General features: G+C 37.7%; 2 protein-coding genes and 1 long non-coding RNA gene across 3 annotated transcripts in view; 2 read left to right on the top strand and 1 right to left on the bottom strand.

Moving 5' to 3' along the window:
• LOC106878429 (uncharacterized) overlaps nt 1-12795 on the top strand; it is a 27031-nt gene extending 14236 nt beyond the window's left edge. Inside the window, exons 3-11 of the mRNA XM_014927641.2 lie at nt 1094-1336; nt 3321-3535; nt 4677-5108; nt 5612-5809; nt 6511-6615; nt 7749-7889; nt 8232-8396; nt 9601-9738; nt 12175-12795. Coding sequence (XP_014783127.1) covers nt 1094-1336; nt 3321-3535; nt 4677-5108; nt 5612-5809; nt 6511-6615; nt 7749-7889; nt 8232-8396; nt 9601-9738; nt 12175-12222 — 1685 coding nt within the window. The 3' untranslated portion in view covers nt 12223-12795. The remainder of the gene's footprint in view (nt 1-1093; nt 1337-3320; nt 3536-4676; nt 5109-5611; nt 5810-6510; nt 6616-7748; nt 7890-8231; nt 8397-9600; nt 9739-12174) is intronic.
• Nucleotides 12796-16017: 3222 nt separating this feature from the next.
• The window catches only part of LOC106878482 (uncharacterized), a 10999-nt gene continuing 8789 nt past the window's right edge, over nt 16018-18227 (top strand). The window contains exon 1 of the mRNA XM_014927705.2: nt 16018-16109. The gene's annotated coding sequence lies outside the window, so the exon portion shown is untranslated. The remainder of the gene's footprint in view (nt 16110-18227) is intronic.
• The window catches only part of LOC128249513 (uncharacterized), an 11919-nt gene continuing 9794 nt past the window's right edge, over nt 16103-18227 (bottom strand). Inside the window, exons 3-4 of the long non-coding RNA XR_008265631.1 lie at nt 16752-16910; nt 16103-16357 (exon numbers count right to left, since the gene is read on the bottom strand). This is a non-coding gene — a long non-coding RNA (uncharacterized LOC128249513). The remainder of the gene's footprint in view (nt 16358-16751; nt 16911-18227) is intronic.

Below are 18227 nucleotides of genomic sequence, written 5' to 3'. Positions count from 1 at the left end.
CAGCATCACCACCGGATCATTCTACACATCTGCGTAATTTTTCGCGGAATTCCACCCAGCCGTTGGACCGTGAATCCCAAGACAAGAAAGAATTGCCCATGTCAAATTTATATGTATAGATATCTGTATATGGTAAGTAGCTTTGTTATCAACCACATGTTTCCAGGTTCAGTCCCACTGCGTGGTACCTTGGACAAGTGTCTTCTACTATAGCCTCAGACAGACCAAAGCCTTGTGAGTGGATTTGGTAGACAGAAACTAAAAAGAAGCCCGTTGTGTGTATATATATATATATATATATATATATATACAAATACATGCATACATATATATATATATATACATGGATATATTCTTTTATTCTTTTATTTGTTCCAGTCATTTGAATGCGGCCATGCTGGAACACTACCTTTAGTCGAGCAAATTGAGCCCAGGATTTATTCTTTGTGAGCCTAGTATGTATTCTATCGGTTTCTTTTGCTGAACCGCTAAGTTACAAAGACGTAAACACACCAGCATCAGTTGTCACGCGATGTTGGGGGTGACACAGACACACAAACATATACATATATATCTATACAGCAGGCTTCTTTCAGTTTCCGTCTACCAAATCCACTCGCAAGGCTTTGATCAACCCGAGGTTATAGTAGAAGACACTTGCCCAAGGTGCCATGCAGTGGGACTGAACCTGAAACCATGTGGTTGGTAAGCAAGCTACTTACCACACAGCCACTCCTATGTCTATGTGAAAACTAGATTATTATTGTTTCGGTGCCATGCAGTGGGACTGAACCCAAAACCATGTGGTTGGTAAGCAAGTTACTTACCACACAGCCACACACACACACATATTGTTTTATATATATATTTGGATAATATGGTTATCAAAATCCAAGAGAATATTCATTATCCTGAAAATAGCACAAAAATTTTTGAATCAGAATCTTCCTAGCCACTCCTATGAAACTTTCAAGTGATACATTGCTTACTCAAATTAATAAATTAATTGCTTGTTAATATACGCAGACTCCAAGTTTGTTTTTTATGATGTATTTTTTTTTATTTGTCATTTATTGCTTTTTCTGTTTTGCAGGTTTGTGGCAGGCCATGTTAACGGTAAAACCAAATGTTAGACAAGTGGAACTGCTCTTACAGTCCTGGTGTCGGGTAACAATCATGAAGAATGGCAAAATAGTGAATCTTCGTGTTATGGCCCAACAGAATCCCTACCACATTCACTGCCAACGCCTGATGGAGAAATATGAAAATACAATAGAATTCTCTTTGGCCTGTCTCAGCGGAAGACCATTGATTATCAAGAGCTGGATCTCAAAACGTAAGACACGTTAATTAAACACATAACACAACAAATATATTCTACCACAGATATAGTTTAACACAAACATCAAAGAGAAAGAAACATTAATTAAACAATGGCAGTATTCATTCTATCTTCTGGCATTCTGGGTTTAAAGCCTTGTTAAGTAGGCTTAGCCGTTTGTCCCTGAGGGGCAATAAAAGTGGAAGTGTGTGGCCGAGTAGTTAGAGTATTTGGCTTATAATTATAAGGTCATGAGTTCAATTCCCAGCAGCATGTTGTGTCTTTGAACAAGACACTTTATTTCATAATTGCTCCAGTCTCCTCAGCTGGCAAAAATGAGTAGTACCTGTAATTCAAAGGGCCAGCCTTGTCACACTCTGTGTTATGCTGAATCTCCCTGAGAACTATACTGAGGGTACACATGTCTGTGGAGTGCTCAGCCACTTGCATATTAATTTCATGAAAAGGCTGGAACACTCGTCATCATAACCGACAGAATGTCAGTTTTACCATTCATTGCATTGCAATATTATCCTCCATATTCTTCCACCCACCACTTACAGTATCCTACAATCATACAGGCCCCATTGTATTTTAGGGAGACTTCCACACAATAACAGAGGAAGAAAACCAATTGCCCATTAATTTCAAGTTAATTTTAACTGGAAAACTCATTATCATAATCAACGTAGTGCCAGAAAGACAAGAAAGTATCGACCAAAGGCGGTTGACAGGAGAGACATTAGATTGTTAGACTAGATGCCTTCTGATATTTATTCTGGCTGTTTGTGCTCTGAGTTCAAATTCTACTGTGACCTACAATCGTGCTAGACTAAATCTTTGTGTGTGTGTGTGTGTGTGTGTGTGCATATGCATGCTATGTGCAGGTATGTTCCGTGTATGTATGCAAGTGTGTTGAACCGTTTTATTTTTTTCAATTCAGACACCCAATGAAATTTTAAATTATTAACACTTAACAATTATAATATTCTGCTTCATGAATAGTATATTTTTATACAGAACTTACATGAAACTTCACATTCTTCAATAAAATTTTATTAAGGTTTTTTTTTACTTCCATGAAATATTTTCTTTTTTAAGAAACTCGCTAGGAAAAAGTAGTTATCTCCCCTGGCTTATAAATAGTTATCTGCTCCTGATAACAACAGTTGTCTACCTTGAATTACAAGGTTTAGTTATTCATTTCACCTAGATGATGTATGACACTTCACATTGCCATTTTCATACCCTGGCAGTAAAAAAACTATACCATTTTACCCAACAATGCAAGGCGAGTGGGTGACTGCATTCATCACGCGATTTTTTACTTCCTGAGGTTCAGAGGAACATCCATGTCGACATGCTTTTTTATGACGCTGTACAGAAGTTCTGCACTACTATCTTCTAGAAGTCAATTTTTCCAGCAGTAGTAATAGATTTTGGTACCCATTTACAATTAGATAGACTGAGCTATTTGGGAATTCATTATAGTAAACAGCCAATGCTTTAACCGTACTTGAACCGTTGAACTCTTGACTGCCACTCTATCCATTGGGCCAGTGTTTGTCGTTAACAAAAGAAGGGATGTGTGAACTGAATAAAGACAGGAAAATAGCCATGTTTAATGAAATTAAGATAATTTTAAACTTTGTCCAGTACTAAGGTAAATAAAGGCATATTATATGAGGGCACATAGTTCAGGAGTTAGAGCGTTGGGCTCACAGTCATGAGGTAGTGAGTTCGATTCCCAGACCGAGCTGTGTGTTGTGTTCTTGAGCAAGGCACTTTACTTAATGTTACTCCAGTTCACTCAGCTGTAGAAATGAGTTGCGACGTCACTGGTTCCAAGCTGTATCAGCTTTGCTTTTCCCTTGGATAACATCGGTGGTATGTGGAGGGGAGGCTGGTATGCATGGGTGACTCCTGGTCTTCCATAAACAACCTGGTGGTGGTGGTGTTGTTGTTACTGTTATTTTCTATGTTTGAAATATCTCATTAGATTTGATGGAGAACATAGATGTGAATACCTGTGACAAGTCACGCTCAACAGACCGTAACGATAGCAAAGATGTTGGCAAACCTTTGATTGCTGAAATTTGGGAGACGAATAATTATGCAATGGTCAACCTACTGATGGAGTTGAAGGTCGATGTTCATAGACTGTACAACTCTGAAGTAAAGGACAAAGGGCTGTTGAGACCCCTATTTTTTTATGTAAGTATATTCCAATGATTACTCTTTACTCTTTTACTTGTTTCAGTCATTTGACTGTGGCCATGCTGAAGCACCGCCTTTAGTCGAGCAAATTGGCCCCAGGACTTATTCTTTGTAAGCCTAGTACTTATTCTATCAGTGTCCCCGTAACTTAGCGGTTCAGCAAAAGAACCGCTAAGTTACGGGGACATAAACACACCAGCATCGGTTGTCAAGCGATGTTGGGGGGACAAACACAAACACACACATATATATATCATCATCATCATCATCATTTAACATCCGCTGTCCATGCTAGCATGGGTTGGACGATTTGACTGAGGACTAGTGAACCAGATGGCTACACCAGGCTCCAATCTGATTTGGCAGAGTAAATTAGCTGAGTCATTAGAGTGTCGGACTAAATATTTCACAGTATCTGTTCCAACTCTCTGCAATCTGGGTTCAATTCCAGACGATGTGAACTTGGCACTTCTTTTCAGGGTTGATAAAAGAAAGTATCAAAACAAGGCAATGAACAGGTGTAACTGTAAGAACATTGGCCCAGGTGCCTTCTAGTATTTGTTCTGGTTGTTTGAGTGTTGAGTTCAAATCTTGTTATGACCTATTTGGACAGTAAATTCAGTCCACTGCATAATTTAACTTCACCATCTGATACCTTGGAGGCTTTTAGCAAAGACCACTGTGTTGCAAGCATTCAGGCTTGGTATCTACTTAAAGGATACCTTTTCCCTCCTTCCCACAGCCTCAGAGACCCTATAAGGGATCATTAGATCCCTTATAGGGTCTCATTAGAATGAGATGCTTAGCAGCATTTCAGCCATCTTTGCATTCTGAGTTCAAATTCCACCAAGGTTAACTTTGCTTTTCACCCTTTCAGGGTCAATAAAATGTGTATTAGTTGAACACCGAGGTCAATATAACTGCCTAGCTCTCTACCCAAAAAATTCCAGGCCTTGTGCCTACAGCATCAGCATCATCATCATAATCCTCATCAACATCATCATCATCATCTTCATCATTTTCCTTGTTCTTGTTTTGGTCATTCCATATTATGCAATGTTTCCCCTCATATATTTCATTTTCTTTTTTTCTATACATACATACTTTTTTATTCATCTCCTCCATGTTACTTTCCCAGTTAATATGTTCCTCGGATGCGCCACAAGACCACAAAATCATCATCCGTGTCCTAAAAGACTGTAACTTGTCGCTACGCAACCAGCACGGCCAAACAATAATTTACGAAGCTATAGCAAGGGATAAACCCATAGAACTGATTCAAACACTGCTCCACTTTGGATTAGATGTATCTCTGCGAGACAACAAAGGAAGAACAGTGAGGGATTTTGCCAAGAAACTCAACAAACAGTTATACGTTGTTGTCATTGACCAACATATCCTGGACTTAATCAGGAAAGGCAAGAAAGAAATCTTACAAAAGATGATTCTAAGATCATACCAAGACATACTCCTGTTCCGTGATAGTGAAGGAAACTCACTTATGGACATTTCCAGAAGTTTACACATTTATGATATATGCGAAATATTAATGTTGGCACCATTGTGGCAGGTATGATATTCTGGTCTCTCTGATTTTTATCTTTTACTCTGATTTCTTACCATTTCGTATTAGGTTTTAAGAACTCAATCCTCAGAGAGGTGGTCTATGAGTTTTAGTGGTTGTTATTGAAGTTGTTGCTTTTGTTGTATAACTCTAGGTCATATCTGATCCAGAGAGATCTGTGATCAATGACATTCCAGCCATGACTGTCTTGTCTTCTATTTTCAAATAATGGTTTAGTCTTTTTAAAATGTAGAATCACTATGAAGTGACACAGAAACCGTCTTGAAGTATTTAATATCCTAACGCTATACTCCTTCTCACCCCAACTTCACCCCACGGAAGGAGATGGGGGTAGATAATTAAAATACCAGTAATACACTGTGGTTGATGTCATTGATTGAAGTTTCCTCTCTCTCTCTTATGTATTACAATCTGTACAAAACAGACTGCAATATACCGTGGTACCAACTATTAGCTACCATTTTCCTATTCTTGTATTTTTACTGAAGGAAGAAGATGATAAGATATACCAATATATCAAAGAAGGTGATTTGCAAAATGTGAAGAAATTAATGAAGAAAAAGTCAACATTGCGAAGAGACAAGTGCGGCAGATCGGTGCTTCTTTATGCTCTTTTGCATCAACAGAAATCTGTAGCAGAATATCTCATCACAGAATATCCCATACTTGTCAATGAAGCAGATAGTGTAAGATGAAAATAACCTCTCTATTTATTGATTATTGATACAGATTTATTGATTTATACTTTTTCATCATCATCATCATTTTAACAACCACTGTTCTATGGATCAGATGGAATTTTATAGGAAAAGATGTTTCTATCACCTGGTGTCCTTCCTCTCATCAATCCTCATCTGTTTAAAAATTAGATAATATCTCCTCTTTGTCCAAAGTATATTCAACTGAAAATAATAGCTTAATTATAACATAGGTTTAAAATCCCTTATATGACAAAAAAATTTTTAAAAGGGTAAGCAGGGGACGTTTGGCTTAATGGTAAAGCACTCGGCCAGTATCTGAGATGAATGGGGTTTGATCCCCGTAGCTGCCTGCAGGAAACTTTTCTTAAGGCGGGAAGCTGGCAGAAGCATTAGCACACTGGGTAAAACGCTTAGCAATCCGAGTTCAAATTCTGCCAAGGTCAACTTTGCCTTTCATCCTTTCAGGGTTAATAAAATAAATACCAGTTGGACACTGGGGTCGATGTAATTGACTTAACCCCTCCCCTGAAATTGCTGGCCTTGTGTTAAAATGAGATTCATACTTCACAGAGTAATCTGAATGCTAAAGGGTTAATATTCACACGAACATTGATATTTTATGAGGTTTTTCTCTTTTCTTTTTCTACCTTTCTTTTTCTTCTACCTTTTTTTTTTTTGTTGTTCAGCATGGCCGTACCGCATTACATTACAGCTATGTATTATTTGAAGACACCTCAGAAATTTCACATCTATTGAAGCTACTTGGAGCTGATGTGACCATTAAGGACAACGTAAGTTCACATTAATATCCGTTATCATGTGTGGGCAGGTACTCTTTCACTCTTTCTACCACTACTATGACAATCTCTGCTCCTCTCTATTTCAACCCTTTTCAAGAACAAAGACAGAAAGAGAAAATATGTTTCACTCCAAGACTTAATCAAATAACCAAATGACTATATACTATAGCATGGTGAAGGCATGTGGCCTAGTGGTTAGGGTTTTGCACTTACAATTACTAGATCGCAGGTTCAATTCCTGAACCAGGTGGCACATTGTGTTCTTGAGCAAATCATTTCATTTCACATTGCTCCAGTCCACTCAACTGTAAAAGAGTAACTCTGCAATGGACAGCCTTTCAATCAGGGGTAATGTTGGCCTGTCGCCTGGTCAGCAGGGTGGCATCATTCAAAAGGTAAAACAATGCAAAGCACACTGTGACCAGTGATGTATAACATCCTATAGTCTGGTCAATAGTGTGATACCATGATATACTATGGAATGGTTTGTACAGTTGGATGCCCTTCCTAATGCCAACCACTTTACAGAATGTGCTGGGTACTTTTTATGTGGCACCAGCACTAGTGAGGTCACCATGCAGCCTGCATGAACATGAATCCTGAAGGTGGTAGCTTTATGCAAGGAGATGAGGAGTTTAAAGTATGAGAGAAAGAAAGGCCAGAGCAGAAAAGGTTTCTGGCTAGTGGAGAGGGAAGTGCAGTCCTTGAGTGAGTTATTGGTACCTCTCTAAGTCTAGATCTATGAGTTGGAGAAAGGGAATTGGAGAGGGCACTTGCCCTTGGTGATCAGGGAGACCTTGGACAGTGGGGTACCTTCATTATGTATATTTCCCTTCCTCTTCATCGTATATCATGTATACTTACCCTGCCTTTTATTTTTGTTTATTTATATTATTATTTCATTATATGTAAACTCCCAAACTTTATGTCCGTTCTGTATTACCCCTCTCATTCTTTGCCCAGGTGGGAAACAAATGAAATTACTGGAATCATTATTAACAAATTTTTATCACTTTCAGTCAACAAAGAACAAAGTTATAAGGATTTCATGGTTTTTGCCAAACTCCAAAGGAAAGCATAAACTAAATCAGAGCATCTAATTGTTGTTGTTGTTGTTGTTTCAGCTTGGTAAGACACCAAATAACTATTTTGAGTGCAACTGCACCATGCAATTTGCATGCATCAAAAAATCAATTTGTGAATTTGAACTGGAAGTATTCTTAGAAGAAACGAGCTTCGAAGAATCCTTTTTCAGCGCCATCCAGGTAAACAGTTCCTACTAAAAAATTATTATTATTATCATTCAGTAGTTTTATTTTTATAGCGTGTTTTCACTTCACTACCGTTTAAATCTAAATATTGTCTCCTACCTGTGTTAGCAGTGTGATTCACTCAATTTTTAAAGTTATCTCAACAGATTTTTTATAGAAATTAGAGATGTTTACCCCCAGATATTCTGAGATGTTCTTTGTCATTATCTTGGTTCAATTCCTTTCTCTCTCTCTCTCTCTCTCTCTCTCTCTCTCTCTCACCAATCTTTACCAATTTTATCTACCTATTTGTTTTTGTTGTTTTTTCTTATGTTTTACTTTCATTATAATTTGAAGGCAAATGATCTCGATCAAGTGAAAGAACTTGTTGAAGGTTTACACAAAGTAAAAGGCATCAGTCGCTACAGTAGCAGAGCATTGTTCACCTGTTTGGACAATAATCATGAGGAACTTGCAAAGTTTTTGGTACTCAAAGGTTTCAGAACAAACATATGGAAACAGGTAAAAATAATGTTATTTCAAATATTTTTCATCTCAGATTTACCTTCATTGTTTTAATGTCCACTTCGATGGGTCAGATGGAATTTGTTGAGGCAAGTTTTCCATGGCTGGATGCCCTTCCTGCCATCAACCCTCACCTGTTTCCTAGCAAGGTAATATTTCTCCATGGCCAGAACATGCTTATCCCAGGAGACTGGAAATGAACAACATTGCTTGTATGACAGTGGTACTCGTTTACAGTCATCACATGATGTGAAGATATGTGTACACATACAACAAGCACGCACACCTACACATGTGCACACACGAACACATACACACACACAAACACACACACAAGCACTGACAAACACACACAAACAACATGCACACACACACACACACACATATATATAAATACATATATGTGATGGGCTTCCTTCAGTTTCCATCCACAAAATCTGTTCACAAGGCTTTGGTCTGCTCAGAGCTATAGTAGAAGATATTTGCCCAAAGTGCTGTGCAGTAGAACTGAACTGAAAATTACATGGTTGGAAAGCAAGCAACTTAACCACAAAGCCACGCCTGTGAGTCATTAATTTCTTAATTAACGATGATGTCATTATCATTTGTAGGACATGCAATGACTCTATGACTGAAACTGACCTATCACATGACTACCCTTAAATGTACAATTCTCTACAATAAATTGTCCAATGATCAGCTTTTCCACAACTTATAATGACCTAAACATGTTATCTATCACATGTCACACCTCATATACCACATCACATGACATGTAACATGTTCAACCACATGACCTATCATGTGACCTAACACATTACCTAATGTGAAACATGACTTACCATGACCTTCAACTTGTTACCACATGACCTCCCACTTACAAGTGATACATCACATAATCTACCAGGTGATCTATCACATGACCTACCACTTCCTCTACCTCATGACCTAACATAACTTACCATGTGGCTTCCCTCGTGACCTACCACAACTCACCCATGATTTAACATGACCTATTACATGGTCTACCACATGACCTGCCATGTGATCTCTCACATGACCAGTAATTTAATCAATTTACTTCCATGTTACTCATTTTATCACAGCTACAATATTTAAAAACTGAATTAGTTACCATTTCAAAAAAATAATTCAAACATTTTTAGAAGATTCCACCCATTGTCTTTCTCTTTTCTGCCAGTACGAGCCATGTTCTTCTGACAACCCGATGTGTGGCATGATGGAATGTTCTCACCGAGTGACATACTTAAAAGAAAAAGTTGAAGAACTCAAGATGTATGACTTGTTAAAACTTATAGAAGATGTAGAATCTGGAAAGGTAATATATATATATATATTTATATTTAATTTATATATGGGCATTACTATACAATAATGCCTCACACTTAGAGGGACTTCATAAGTCAAAACTACCAAAATAAGCACATTTTTACCGATCACGAGGGAATGCAACTTTCAAAGCTAACCTCCAAAAAACTTTTAACTTAACGGCATACCAATGGTTTCATATGAAGCGTGAGGTATTATTGTATAGAATTGCCCTTATATAAATTAAATTATATATATTTATGGAAAAAAAAAAATGATAGTTTTTTTTTCCTTATGAGGTTTTTTCACGCTGACTACTTGATAAATTCTTATAAAGATTTTATCCTTACATTATATTATATATATTCATATACATAATATAATATAATATCTCTCTCACCTTAATATTTCACTCCGCCTTTGTATTCTGTCACTTGAACTTTCACTCAAATTTCATGTATAGTCACTACAAATATCACTCAACTTTGATAAATCTTATAGTCTTCCTCATCTATAATATATCCTTGCTGGTGTCGCACTCCAATTTGCTATACCCTCTCTTCCAGCTTCACTCAACCTTTGTATGTTCTCACCTCATTTCTACTATAGATTTTGCTATAATGTTGTTGTTGTTGGCACTCCGTCGCTTACGACGTCGAGGGTTCCAGTTGATCCAATCAACAGAACAGCCTGCTCGTGAAATTAACATGCAAGTGGCTGAGCACTCCACAGACACGTGTACCCTTAACATAGTTCTCGGGGATAATCAGCGTGACACAGTGTGACAAGGCTGGCCCTTTGAAATACAGGTACAACAGAAACAGGAAGTAAGAGTGAGAGAAAGTTGTGCTGGAAGAGTGCAGCAGGTTTCGCCACCATCCCCTGCCGGAGCCTCGTGGAGCTTTAGGTGTTTTCGCTCAATAAACACTCACAACGCCCAGTCTGGGAATCGAAACCGCGATCCTATGACCGCGAGTCCGCTGCCCTAACCACTGGGTCATTGCGCCTCCACTATAGATTTTGCTATAATAATAATGAGGTAATCATCATAAAGGAGTTCCTGTAAGTATCCAGTCTTAAAATTTTGTGTTATGGCCCAGAGGACAATGAGATGGATTATTGGGGACTGAGAACTAAACCCTTGTGAACTCTTACCAGCACACTAAATTCGTTGCTGTACTCCTCATAGTTAAATCTCACCTTTTTAACAACACCCCTGTACATGGTTTTATGAACCTCACAAGTCTTTCACGTATACTTAGCTTCCTCACCAACCACCAGATCACAATATGGGGGACCCTGGTCGAATGCTTTCTCCAGGTCAACAAATGCTTGAAACAGTGGTCACTTATGTTTAGCTAAATACTTCTCCTGCAGTTGTTTTACCAGGAAGAGAGCATCTGTGGTACTTTTCCCCCAGCACAAAACCAAACTGCAGAACCTAATTAGTTGAACTGTTACTTTCATGACATCCAACAATTTGATACACTTTCATCACCTGGTCTGACAATTTGTTACACCTGTAAGCACACTACTCTAAGGCAACTCCCTTACCTTTGTAACATTTAACGATAATGCTGCTACACTAGTCATCATCATCATTTAACATCCGCTGTCCATGTTGGCATGGGTTGGACGGTTTGACTAGAGCTGGCAAGCAGAAGGGGCTGCACCAGACTCCAGTCTGATTTGGTATGGTTTCTACAGCTGGATGCCCTTCCTAACACCAAACACTTTACAGAGTGTGCTGAATGCTTTTACATGGCACCACACAGGCGCTTTAACATAACACCACATGGACACTTTTATGTGGCACTGCACAAGTGCTTTTATGCGGGTATAACAGTCATTGGTTATAACAGTCATTGGGTATAACAGCTTCCTGTACAACCTGATTAACAATGCAGTTAAATAGGCCATAACCCACTCCACCAGACATTTTAAACATCTCAGCAATGATTCCTGACAGCCCAGAGGTTTTCCTTGTCTTCATATCCTTAAGTGGTTCATCTATCAGACTGCCATCAATTAGAATAGCTGGTCCTTCTGTTGGGGCCATGTTTGGCAGACTCTCTTTTTCCCATGCATTCCCACCCACTAAATGTGGAGGCACGTGGCTTAATGGTTAGGGTGTTAGACTCATGATCGTAAGATAGTGTTTTGATTCCTGGACCAAGCAATACATTGTGTTCTTAAGCAAAACACTTCATTTCACGTTGCTCCAGTCCACTCATCTGGCAAAAGTGAGTAATCCTGCAACGAAACCAGGAAACCGCCATTATGAGTCAACATAACTCGAGAAGGTGACTTTACCTACGTACCTACTCACCTAAATACTGATAAGTCTTTCCTATCTAAATTCATGGTTACTAATCAAAAGAAATTTATAATCAAACAATATCAACATTGTAACATACTTTTTTTTTTTTATTTCTATTTATCACAGGTGAAAACAGACCATACATATCCCGATCCACCGGTCTATTGTCCTTAGAATATCTTGCAGAAATGAAGAATTTATTCCAAAGTTATTCTGGCCAATTCATTCCAAAATATTGTCTTCAACCAATTCAAGACCAATATTTCTCTATCCTTAAGAAATTTCAGAGAAATAAAGAATTTATTCCAAAATTATTCCTATCAAGTCATGCCAATGATATTGCCTTCAACAAATCCAGACTCACTTCTCTCTGTCTTTAAGAAATGAAGAATTTATTCCAAAATTTTCCTTATCAATCCATTCCAATGATATTGTCTTCCAACGAGCTTTATGATTGTAACATGCTTGAGATCCATGTGCATCGATGAAGTAACAACCACTCTCACTTCACCTTAACGAATCATTTTTGTTTTTATCTTTAGATTTTTAGTTCTTTTTGTTATGATGATGATGATGATGATGATGATGAGTCACACAACATATAAACTGAACGGACTTTATTGTTTCAAGAAGAACTGGTACAAAACATATTCAGACACCAAAAGTTCTAATGGAACAAAGCCACATTTAAATCTAAAAAATTCTAAAATCTCATATGTTAAAGTTAATAAAATATAAATTCTACAAGCTGCTTCTCTATTTCTTCTCCTTCTTCTCTATATAAATAGATACTGTTTCCCAACCGCATGGTTTCAGGGTCAATCCCACTGCATGGTACCAGGTCAACCAAAGCCTTGTGAGTGGATTTGATCAATGGAAACTGAAAGATGTTTGTCTTTGTGTCTGTGCTTGTCCGCCCAACATCGCTTGACAACCGATGCTGGTATGATTACATCCCCGTAACTTAGCAGTTTAGCAAAAGAGACCGACAAAATAAGTACTAGGCTTTAAAAAAAAATAAGTCCTGGCGTCAATTTGTTTGACTAAAACCTTTCAAGGCAGTGCTCCAGCATGGCCACAGTCAAATGACTGAAACAAGTAAAAGAATATGCCCATGAGACAAACCTCCTAGTCACTAGCTTCATGCCTTCAAAGGATGGAGGGGCAAAAAGACCATAGATATCCTTTTCTACTCTAGGCACAAGGCCCGAAATTTTTGGGGAGGGGGCCAGTCAATTGGATCGATCCCAATATACAACTGGTACTTAATTTATCGACCCCGAAAGGATGAAAGGCAAAGTCGACCTCGGTACACTAACGTTTCTGCCAGCTCACCGCCTTAGAAGAACATAGATATCATAAGTTTAAACACACAAAACACTTCCTATTCATCCAGTTCATTAAAGTGTAATTAGCTCTTCGTTATTTATGGTTGTTATAAGCAACACCTTAAACACTTCTAGGGTTGCTACGTCACAGATAAATCTAGGATTACAATATCAAAGGTACTATCTGGTGTCACTGGAAATATTCATTCTTGGTGCAAAAAAAATCTGAGGAGTGTTTCTTAATCTTTTAATCTCTGATAAACTACATACGTTGATTAATATCCAGTCTTGATCATTAATTCAGTAATGTCAGGGTAGAATCTTATCAAAGAATTCTCTCTCATATGAACATGATAAAATACGATGTTGTGGCATTCATTCTTCTCTAAAGGACATTGGCAACATAAGGGGTACATAAAAAGGATTCATATTGAAAATCAGAAGTTTGGGAATGGGAGGGAAAAAAATGTAGAGCATTTGTTATTTTTCTTAAAAATAAACTATACACACAAATACACACACACACACACACACACATAAATAATACAGTTTTTTCAATTGCATGAACTAAAAGTCAGAGGGGAACAGGATAAACTACCTGCATCAACTTGCTATAAAAGAAGATAGTAATTTTACCATGTCCTTATTCTTAGTGCAAGTTTTGAAGAGTGCAGTTTGATTTTTTAGTCATCCTTTCAAAAGCTATAGTAGAAGTGATGAAAGAGTATATTTGGCATATTTTGCTTTATGAGTTCAATAAAGGCAACAATGTAACAGAAAGTGCAAGGAATATCAATGCAGTATATGGGCATCAGACAATAAGTGTAAGCCAGTGTTAATGGTGGTTCCAGAAATTCCAAGCCAGAAACTACAGCCTAGAAGACAAGCCTCGTCCTGGAAGATCTGTAGAGCTCGACGAGGATGTCCTGCAAACTCTATTAGGACAGCTGTGTGAAAAAATGTCACACCCTAGCAGTTGAGGGAACCTGCAGAAGAGGTAAACCCAGGAAGACCTGAGATGAGGTGAAGCATGACCTTCGAACATTGAGCCTCACCATATATATATATATATATATATATATATATATATATATATATATATATATATATATCATCATCATCATCATCATCATCGTTTAACGTCCGCTTTCCATGCTAGCATGGGTTGGACGATTTGACTGAGGACTGGTGAAACCGGATGGCAACACCAGGCTCCAATCTAATTTGGCAGAGTTTCTACAGCTGGATGCCCTTCCTAACGCCAACCACTCAGAGAGTGTAGTGGGTGCTTTTACGTGGGTGCTTATGATGTGTTTGTGTGTCTTTGTATCTGTGTTTGGCCCCCACCAACCATCGCTTGACAACCGATGTTGGTGGTTTACGTCCCTATAACCAAGCAGTTCGACAAAATTGACCGATATAATAAGTCCTGGGGTCGATTTCTTCGACTAGACCCCTGTTAAGGCGGTGCTCCAGCAAGGCTTCAGTGAAATGACTGAAACAAGTAAAAGTATATATATACACTAGACAGACAAACAGACAGACATACAGATTATTGTACATTTTGTCTGTGAAGACCACCATCAATTACAGAACAGACAGGTCTTTAAGCCTCTTGCAACAATTGTTATTTTCCAAACCACAATCTTTGCCTATGTATGTATGCATGTATAAATGCATATGTATGTATGTATATACGTGTGTGCGCACGCGACATTGTATTATAAAATTGTAGTACGAACTGAAACCATCTTTGCTGCTTGGCCGACCATAGATCCCTACTACTGTGAAGTAAATTATTGTTTTGCAGACATATTTCTATTAATCTAATCCATCATTCTTCAACAAGTCAGCACTTGTCCCTTCTGACATAACAATTTCACTATTATTATCTAACTGAGTGTGCGACGATATTTTTGTTTTATTCAAAATGTTGACTCGCTTAGATTTTTATGTAATTTTAAACAACTGGAAATATGTCAAATGGTTGTAAATGGTGAATGAATGAATGAATGGGAGAGGGGAGGTAGAAGAAGAAAAGTAATGAAGGGAGAGAGAGAAGGGGTGGTAGGAAACAAAGGGAGTAAGGGAGAGAGGGAGTTAGCTGTAGGAAAGAACGGGAGAGAGGGGAGAGGAGAAGGAGGAAATGGAATTAACGTTTGCCAATGTACTGTAGCTTTCAATTGCACACGTAAATAAATATAATCATATACAGTGACAAATATATATGTATATACGTGTATGTTTGTGTGTATGTATGCATGTGAACGCTTTTATGTACATGTATGTATGTATGTATGTATGTATGTATGGATGGAAGAGAAAGAGAAAGAGAGACTTATCTCTAGGGAGACAAATATATTAAAAGCCCAGAGTTTAATCTTTCAACAAAGCAACGGTATATCATCAGACAACAATAAACGAGTATTTCTAATTAGACATTTATGGTAATTATGTAATACAAGAATTGCTCCACTAAACACCGAACTCAATAAATCATGGGACACTCACAAAATACAAAGAGTGGTAGTGATAGTTAGTAATAGTCTCCAACAAAACGTTTTCAGGATTACAAAACCGTTTCAGCCTCAGAATGGATGTAGAAATGTTGCTAAGACATTCTTAAAGAGACCATTTTACGTTCTTCTATTGATGTTTGGAATCTGAACATATCTTTTCGCTTTTTTTGCTTTGTTCTACCTCTTTTGGCTATATTCCTTATTTCAAAAACAGGTAAACCAAATTGATTGTTCCGTTTCATTTTTATGCAATTATTTACAATTTTTTTTTTTTTTTTTCATTCAGTTAATTTATTAATTGACATTTGAATTAACACGGATGGAAATTTGTTTTGTTTTGTCTTTTGTCCTGAAATGTTTCAAGATTTTTGCCAAGGTGGACTTGCCATTCGTTCCGTCTGGATAGATAAAATAAAGTACCATCGACGTTTCCCCTCTTCCTCAAAATTGGTGTCCTTGTGCCTATATCAGAAAAGATTATTATTTTGTGTTGGATTCTTTCGTTTTAAAGGCGTCTGCAACTTCAAAGTTTGAAATTTCGGTTGAAATGGTTGATTCGGCAATAGTTTATATGCGTATACACACACACACACACACATACACCTCGGTACTACGGACAAAAAAGGGCCAACATCGGTCCGATGAAGCTGGTTTTCCGTAGGCACCGACACTAAGATTAGGTTACGTTAGGGGTGGCTAATATCAACAATTACATTACGAAAGACAGAGGAATAAATACAGTACTGTACTTTTAATTAAGCACACTATCTAATCTGACAGTGTAAAATACCTGTACACTGTAACTATTCACTATCATACTGTATATTCAACATTTTTGATTTAAAATCAGACTTACCATGGATGGTGAAGGGTGTGATTTTGTCCGCTACTTCCGAAATCCGTTGACGGGAGGTCCGTAGTACGAGGTGTGTGAATATATATATATATATATATATATATATATATATTACGGAGATGTACTTGCATAGCAAGTGACCTGATCTGAGATCGTGTGCTGGAACGAAAACAATTGCAGTATGGAAGGCATTTATAAACCATTTAAAACACACAAAAACCGTTAGATTCACTTCGACATTTAAATTTAATTTGCAAAATATATTTTCGTCGCCCGTCGCTATATATATATATATATATATATATATATATATACACACACACACATACTCACACATATATGTATATATCTATACAGGTTTGGTGATGCAAACAGATATGTTTATTAATATTTAACAGATGAGTGTCTCAAGAACCGAGAGTTTCGTGCATTAGTACTTACCAAACTAGTTTAATAAATGCAAACGCACGGACTCTCAGCTCTTGAGTCACTCTGTTGCTTGTGCTAAATATCAATGAAAATAGAGAGATACATAGATAGATAGATAGATAGATAGATAGATAGATACATGCATACATAACACGTATAATAATTACAGTAACATTGAATATTATATTATGGAACCAATACAAAAACGTTATTTTTTTTTAAGTATACAATGGAAACCGGTTACCACTATTACTTAGGGACGAAATCTTTTTGATAACAATAACCGGATGAGAAACTTGAACTACTGAAGAATGGTCATTTTAACGAGAGCGGGATGAATGAAAATGAAACCAGAAATAATTGAGAATTTACAGAAATAATGATTTGGCTTTCCTAATATCTTAAGACGATTAAATGCGGAAGCTAAATTTGGTTAGAGGGTGCAAAACCCAGGTCCGCCTAGGATATTCAAAGCATTTTTCATTGCTGCCAAAATATTTTAGTGGGTGCGCTTGCACCCTCTTTCCCCCACCCCCGTTCCTGAGCCTATACTCTTCACTCTCTTTTACTTGTTTCAGTCATTTAGTCGAACAAATCGACCCCAGGACTTATTCTTTGTAAGCCTAGTACAATTCTATCGGTCTCTTTTTGCCGAACCGCTAAGTTACGGGGACGTAAACACACCACCACCGGTTGTCAAAAGATGTTGGGGGGGACAAACACAGACACTCAAACATATACACACACCTCGGCGGAATTTGAACTCAAAATGTAGTGGCAGACGAAATACCTCTAAGCATTTCGCCCGGCGTGCTAACGTTTCTGCCGGTTCACCGTCTTTGAGGACGATGATGATAAAGGCACAAGGCCTGAAATTTTGTGGGAGATTGGGGGGCTAGTTGATTATATCGACCTCAGTGCTCAACTGGTACTTATTTCATCAATCCCAGCAAATTCGACCTCCGCAGAATTTAAATTCAGGACATAAAGATAGACGAAATGGCGCAAATCATTTTATCCGACGTGCAAACCGTTCTGCTAGCTTAC

The sequence above is a fragment of the Octopus bimaculoides genome, chromosome 15, assembly GCF_001194135.2.
Source record: "Octopus bimaculoides isolate UCB-OBI-ISO-001 chromosome 15, ASM119413v2, whole genome shotgun sequence".
Lineage (NCBI taxonomy): Eukaryota > Metazoa > Mollusca > Cephalopoda > Octopoda > Octopodidae > Octopus > Octopus bimaculoides.
This window is presented reverse-complemented; position numbering and strand designations above follow the sequence as displayed.